The 7856-nt window shown below is 39.5% G+C and overlaps 1 protein-coding gene across 1 annotated transcript in view; it reads left to right on the top strand.

Annotated features, from left to right (window-relative positions):
- fam13c (family with sequence similarity 13 member C) overlaps positions 1 to 6982 on the top strand; it is a 15756-nt gene extending 8774 nt beyond the window's left edge. Inside the window, 8 exon segments of the mRNA XM_078290955.1 lie at positions 308 to 318; positions 794 to 863; positions 1215 to 1335; positions 1854 to 1937; positions 2393 to 2488; positions 2987 to 3186; positions 4090 to 4191; positions 6859 to 6982. Of these exon segments, the coding sequence (XP_078147081.1) occupies positions 308 to 318; positions 794 to 863; positions 1215 to 1335; positions 1854 to 1937; positions 2393 to 2488; positions 2987 to 3186; positions 4090 to 4191; positions 6859 to 6982 (808 nt within the window).
- Positions 6983 to 7856: the final 874 nt, after the last annotated feature.

The following is a 7856-nucleotide window of genomic DNA, read 5'->3' as shown; positions in this document are numbered from 1 at the left end:
TTACTGTCTCTCTATCTCTCTGTACAGTGTTGTTCCCAAATGAGACACCTGCTATTTAAAAAAAGTGACATTTACTTTTACAGAATGACTGATGTCACATATACAAAATAAGATATAGTGTCTTTTAAAGCATTGCAGGTAAATAAAGTCCTTGGTAGACTAAACGGCAACACTTTTAAATACTGGATCCTTAATATTTTAGAGACACTGATGGCAAAATTGACAATCAAATTGGATTGATAGGATTATTTATATTATTATTTTGGAATAGACGTATTCTCATGTATAATCATTTCCATTCAATCAGACAAATTAAAGGTTTAAAAAAAAAAGAAACAGTCATATATCAGGCTCTCTATTTACTGTATATCAAGCTCAATTACATATATTTATTTCAGGCTCTTTTACCCACATAGCTCAATGTTAATTTTGAAATTTGATATTGAGGCATCACACAGAATTTCTTTTTTTTTTATATATATCATAGCAATTATAATGCTGAAATGATGTATTATGATGTAAAATTATATTATTATTATACAGAGTCATTTTCAAATTAGTCTCCCCAGTTCACTGGTTCAATAAGGAAATTATATTAAGGCGATCTGCAGATGAAAAACAGAATCAGTTTAATTTGCCGAGTACAAGGAGTTTGACCTGGTTCACTGGTGGCGATACATAACAAGATATTAGTTATTATTATTAGTTATTCACTGGACTGACTGACTGTGTGTGATCATATGAAATCATTTTGTCATTAAAGTCAGTCACATTCAGCCTGGTGTCTCTGCAGAGCTGAAGCTGAGACAGTCTGTGTTTGAGTCCAAGGAGCCGGACGGCCGGGAGAACAACGAGATCTGCAGGTAACAAGAAGACACAGCTACTCTCTTTTTGGATTAGATTAGATTAGATTAGATTAGTTTATATTAGTTTAGTTTAGTTCAGATTAGATTGCTATGTTTTATGTTGTGTTACATCATGTTACAGTATGGTATGTCATATAACATTCCATAACATGACATACCATACTGTTACATCATGTTACAGTATGGTATGTCATGTTATGGAATGTTATATGTATAGAAAGTTGTAGTATGGCATGTTATAAAGTATGTTATAATATGTTACAGTCCTGTGTGCTGCGGTCAGACCTCCTCAGGCTGGTTTGTGTCTGTACTCACTGACCGGTCTGTCTGTGGTGTGAACTCCTGCAGGGTGGGCTCCGGCCAGCAGGGGGCAGCGGAGCACAAACCCAGCCTGGAGGAAACCGTCGAGTCGCTGTTCAGACGACTGAGGGAGAAGAGACAGGCGCTGGGCCTGCCCGACAACATGAAGGTGTGTGTGTGTGTGTGTGTGTGTCTCTACCAACCAGTAATCCCTCAAAATAACCTTACATTTACATGAATTCACCCCTTAATTCATGCAAAATCCCCCTAAATTGAGTTAAGGGAGTTATTAATGGAGGAGACCCCACCGAAACCTCCTTAAACTCCTCTTAATGTTTGACTCCTTTCTTTCTAATTTAATGTAAAATTCAGGGAGACAGGAACTTTCTATTAATAATTAATTAATAACCTGTAAACCTGCACAAATGGCAGGAAAAATCCCTTAATTTCTAGTGTCTCTGTGAATCAACCCATGAATAAATGCCTTAAAAACCCATGATACTAACTTTATTTTATTAAAGCTGTGTTATTTTTAATGGATAATTAATGATTATTTAATGAGGAATTAAGAACATTTCAGGGATAAAATTAAGGGGTTTGGTTTCGTAGTGGTGTGTGTGTGTGTGTGTGTGTCTCAGACTCACCCAGTCCCTGTGTGTGTGTGTGTGTGTGTGTGTGTGTGTGCAGGAGATGACCCAGGCTCAGATGGTGTTGGAGAAGATCACTCTGCAGAAATGCCTGCTGTACTTTGAGAGTCTGCACGGTCGACCGGTAAGCCACAGACAGCATGCAGAATACATATCTAGTGAGTTATAACAATATATAATAAGAGTTACTGCAATTTATAAGATGGACAGCTGCGGTCCTCTGTTCTGATTGGCTGAGTCACATTTGAAGTTGTTGTAAAATACCTGAAACAGTTAAAGTGGTGATCCATGTTCTGCAAGATCCGTGTTTTTCTTCATTCAGTCTCCATCGATTTTGGCATTGATTGATTGTGCAATTTCATCTTTTTTATGACAGTAATGTGTTATTACTCAACACCGCGCTTTACAGTCATTTTGGAATGGCAGAGAATGCTCATACGTGATTTTTAAATATATTTATGGATCCATATCTTTATTTATATGAGCTATTCATCTCATTATATCTGTCGATTCTCTCTCTCTCTCTCTCTCTCTCTCTGTCTCTCTCTCTGTCTCTGTCTCTCTCTCTCTCTCTCTCAGGGAACTAAACAGGAGAGAAACCTGGTAAAGCCTCTGTATGACAGATACCAGATGATCAAACATCTACTGTGTGCCAGTCCGACCATCACGACTATAGTGAGACACACACACACGCACACACACAAACACACACACACACACACACACACACACACGCACACACACACACACACACACACACACACACACTTGATCTACTGATTATCTACTGTTTGACCAGGAATATAACACACCAACAGTGGCACATGCACTCTCTCTCTCTCTCTCTCTCTCTCACACACACACACACATACACACACAAGCAACAGGGCTGATGGGAAATGTAGTCTTAATGTGGAGAAACACTAGAACTAACGATACTACTGGAGTGAGAGAGAGGAGAACAATCGTCTCCAACATGCACTCATTTGTTTACAGTCATTAGAATAAGGTATCAGTATTAATCTGATAATGATATACTGATGCATTAAAACGCTTCATGCTGCACCTTTAAATACGTCAAGAGAAATTAATTGATTGTACCTGTAGTCTGTCCTCTAATTTAAATGATTCTAATCTGGGTAACTGTTGTGTCTGACTGGTTCTGTGCCACAGGAGGAGGAGGAAGGTTCTGATGAAGATTCCCCCGTCTATCATCGACCGGTCCCGCCCCCCCGCAGAGTGACCCGGCCAGCGGCCAATGAGGAGGACAGCGACCGGGACAGTGACCCCGCCTTCGTGTCCCCGTTGGACGAGGTGAAGGCTGTCCGTCAACAACCTGCTGTCACCATGGCCAATCTGCACGAAGCCTCAAGGTGTGTATGTGTGTATGTGTTCATGTATGCATGTATGTGCTGTATGGATCTATCTGTTATTATTTATCCACCTGCCTATCTGTCTATCATGTTTTATCTCTTCGTAGACATTGTGTATTTCCACAAAATTTAAATTGTAGATAACACGTTTGGAAGAACATGCCACAAACATTGGAGTTTTACTTCTACAAATATTTCTCAGAGGCAGAGCTGAAAATAGCAGAAATAATCTGATTGGTTGAGTTAAACTTCAATGGGCGGAGTCAAAGAAACAGTTTTTCAGAGCGCAAGTTAGCTAACTGGCAAAGAGGGAACGCTGGCCAATAAAATATAAATGCAATATCTTATTTTTTCATTCATTCATGACCATGGCATCATAATGTTGAAGGTCAGCAGCTAGCTAACTAGCTTACCTAGATAGCTATAGGCTAGTACGGCTAGTTTGAACTTGAAGGTCAGCTAGCTAACTAGCTAACCTAGATAACTCAGTATGGATATATTGTATTTTTTCAGTTAGCAGCAGAACGCTAGGCTTCATAATATTAGCTTCCTCCTCTCTTACCTCTTGTCTTTTTCACTGAGCTTCAGTCTGATGTTACTTAGCCAGGAAAACTGTGGTTCTTTGGCTCCGCCCACTGAGGTTGAACTCAACCAATCAGATTATTTCTGCCTCCAGAGCAAAGCTTCCTCCTCTCTTACCTCTTCTTCTTTGTGCCAGAGAGAGAAGGAGAAGTTCTGTCGATGTTGTTGCAATTCCTACCGGTCACCACTAGAGGCCAATGAAGTGTCATAGACTTCTTAATGCCCCTTTAAAGCTTTGAAATTACCTTGATTTTTTTTTGGTGGTTGTTTACCCTCCTTTTTATTCACCACCACCTCACTGTTTTCCTCCCAACCCGCCAGGTCTCAGCTGCTGGAGAGTCTGAGGGAGACGAGGGAGGAGAAGAAGAGGAGGCGCAAAGGCCTGAGGGAGTTTGAGGAGGAGTTTTACCGACAGACTGGAAGGTGAGAGGGAGAGAGAGAGAGCGGCTCTGTGTCCGCAGGCACAAGACAAATGATTTTCAGCACAGATCTGATCACACTCAGCTAATGTGAATCTGATCCTCTTGTGGCCGAGAAAAACCACATGGTGTCTGATTTTTTCCCTTTTTAGACAGAGATCAGATGTCTCCACAAACGGAAGAAGTCCACCTCTTAACCTCTTACAACTTAATTGGATTTCTGAAGGTTGTGTTCAAGCCCCCTTAGGAGTTTCGATTCGTTTTTAAGATCCAGTGCTAACAGGAAACTGGATTGAAATGATCTTAAAGTTAAAGTGTCATGAGTGTCAGAGTACACTGTACAAGCTGTCCAGTGATGTTCTCTTGTCTCCAGACCTATCAGCTTATTTCATGATATTTTTCAAATTTAGTCAAATTCTCTCTCTGCACTGGCAGATAATCTGCTGCTTTCAGTAAATTTCACTTGATTCATGCCAATATGACTTCTTCTTTCAAGAAATCATCATAAAACAATGAAGAAAATCTGGAAACAAGAAGCTTTCTCCAAGACAATTTCACTTTTACCAAGAAAATGTCCTGAAACAAATTACATTCTCCTGGGAAAAGGTAAAATTATCTGCCAGTACAGTGAGATGATTTCACTAAAAAAAAAATCCTAAATAAAATGAGAAAATAACTTAACAAGTCTGTCAGTTTTTAGCTCAGAGGAAAACGTAACACAAAGTCCTTGAAGATTCAGACCTCATGCATCTGTCTGAGTTTTGAATCTGATGAAGATTTTCTGCCAAATCACATTGCCTTTTATGCACCAGAAGAAGAACATGAAGAAGATAGCTTGGAGGATCGTCAGCCTCCAAGAGTAGTTTGTTCTTCCTTTCTTCTTTTCTCCAAATCACGCATTTGGTTTTAAGGCGAGATAGTGACAGTTTTGTTTTTCTTTTGAACGCCAACATCCAAATGGAGCTGTCTATAGGAGCTGTGTGTGTGTGTGTGTGTGTGTGTGTGTGCAAATGTCTTTACCCCATCATGTTGAATTGCAGTCTGAGTTCCTCCCACACCCCTTTAGCAGGAACATTTGTTTCCAGTCAGAATAGCAGGTACTTTTCACAGGGAGCTAAATCTGAATTTTGCTGTCACTTGACGTCACTTTAAGTTCACTCCGCTGACAACAGTAATATCAGCCAGACAGGGAGGGAGGGCCGGGATTCAAACCTGCATCCTGGTGCATCACAGGCACCTGATTATCACTTTCAGCTACATCCAAATGGTCATGAGTTTAAGTTGAGTTTATGATATTCTTGCTCACACTTAAAAACTAAATAAAAGCAGAATTTACATAAGAATGAGGGGCCTATATAAAAATCTATACTACTGATAACAAAGATCTAGCGTCATGCAGGATGGAAGGAGATCCACATCAGAAAAAGAGCCATATTGGACATATTGGCTGCATCTGACATCTTGCATCATACTGCATACTGTGCTATGATAACTTTTATATACCTATATAACTATATAACCTATATAATACCTAGGTGTTTTGAATACACTAGCTTAGGATTTTAATGTGCCAGTAAAATTCCAGAAAAAACAACAAATTGCTTGACTGAGGATATTTGCAATGAATTGTGTATTGCGATTAATGAGACTGATTCCCTTAAGAGACTGTTCAGCGCGGGTCCCAAAATTCACCAGCCACCATTTTACCAGCTGAATATTTTTGTTATAATCGAATAGTAACTTATAGTAAAAGTGTCTGGTAGTATAAACAGATTTCCCAGACACAGCCACATTTTACCAGCATTTGCCCTGTGGCTTGTGTTAATTTGGCAGCAATCAAAGCAACACAAAATACCGAGGGCCAGATAAAGAAACATCTAAGAAAGTATGTACCTAATATATCTGCGAATACATTGGTGAAAATAAAATACATTTTCCCATCATTTCTGATACACACCGATGTATAAAACTATTTCAGTAAGATTTCAGTTTGTGTTTGACTTCTCTCACGATCCCACCATTTTATAATGAACAGCCACAGTAGGTAGCATAGCAGGTTTTTATGTCTATGTATGTATGTATACATATATAGTATATATAGTATTTACATGTTTACATTAAATGTCTGCCCATGGAACAAAGCGTATTCATATGTTCAGCATGTTATGTATTACAATACTGATACTGTTGTTTAAAGCTGGGTTTTTTTTAATCACTTTGCATTTTTTGTAATCGTTATCTCATCTCAAAAAGACAAAAGAGCAACAAAAAAAGATTTCCCAAGTATTATAACAATAATGTCTGAGGTTTAGAGGGCAACACTGATGTTGATGGTGATGGAAATGCTTTGGGGAATTTTCACTCTAGCGTACCAAGGCCTGCAGAGCCACTCATTTCCTTGATAATGGCAGAGTTATAATTGTTCATCACTGTTTATATTAATATTCATGTCTGGGTTTTGGGGTTCTGGGTCCCTGTAGATGAGGCATTCAAACACTTCAAGGCTAAATGTCAGCTGTTCATCAGGGATGTCATTTTTAAAGTTTCCTCCGTGTCTGAACTTTTTTGGACACGCAGTCCGTACTCATTTCTCAAGTTACTGTTTTCCTGCTTTTTGTATTCCCGTCCACATCCCTGGTTTATATTGATCTGTTCTTATGTTTACTGACAGAACCTGCCAAAAAGAGGATCGTACGCCCATGTCGGAGGAATACCAGGAGTACAAACAGCTAAAGGCCAAACTCCGCCTGCTGGAAGTCCTGCTCAGCAAACAAGAAGTCACCAAAACCATGTGAGAGATAATGGACGCCACCTCCCTCCCATCCGTCTGCTCCAAAGTGTTCACTTGTATATTTCAGAGGAGAAGAAGAAATTCTGATCTGCCCATGTGCCCTTAAGTGCACCGGTACACTTAAGGGAAAGGGGACTCTGATCCACCCTTTTACCCTCAAGTGTACACTTGTATTTGTGAGAGTACACTAGTATGCAAGCACTTAAGTGCACACTTGCACCCTTGGGAGTACACTTGTATCCTTGAGAGAGAAACAGGAGACTATAGCTACGTTCACACTGCAGACCTTCGTGCTAGATTGCTGCTCATACGTGATTTTTTTTATTGACGAGTACTCAAATTTATTCTAAGATGGAAACCATATCTGATACCAATATGAACACTAACAAAAGACGTCACATCTGTTTTTGTACCTACACTTGTTCTGCTTGTTTCAACACATTTCGGTTAGTTTATGCCTTTGAGTTTTGACTGAATTGAGGCGGCTTCCCAAATACCAATCAAGTCGTCTATTTTGACTTTTTTCCATTGTTGTGTCTCGTTGTCTTCCATGCTTACGCTGCTCAATCAAGATGACAAAATTATGACAGTTGTCTCAGGTGAATGACGCAAAATTTACTCATTCATGGTAACGCTGACAAATTCTGATTTTCAGTTCACATACAAGCTGCACATAGACAGAAGCAACACTCGGTGCTCTTGTGGAGCAAGAAAAAAGTCCTTAGGGTGCTCATTGGAAACAAGAACCAGATCTGTAGAAAACAACTGAGATACCAGCACTAAGAATGAAAACCTCCAGTGAGAAGAAAGTAAACTCTTGAGCTGTTTACACAAAGTCCAAGGCTCTCTAAATCCAATAAGAATAAGAAAACTTTGAA

The sequence above is a fragment of the Centroberyx gerrardi genome, chromosome 20 (assembly GCF_048128805.1).
Source record: "Centroberyx gerrardi isolate f3 chromosome 20, fCenGer3.hap1.cur.20231027, whole genome shotgun sequence".
In the NCBI taxonomy this organism is placed as follows: Eukaryota; Metazoa; Chordata; class Actinopteri; order Beryciformes; family Berycidae; genus Centroberyx; species Centroberyx gerrardi.
Note: the sequence above shows the minus strand (reverse complement) of the source record. Positions and strands in the feature narration are given on the sequence as shown.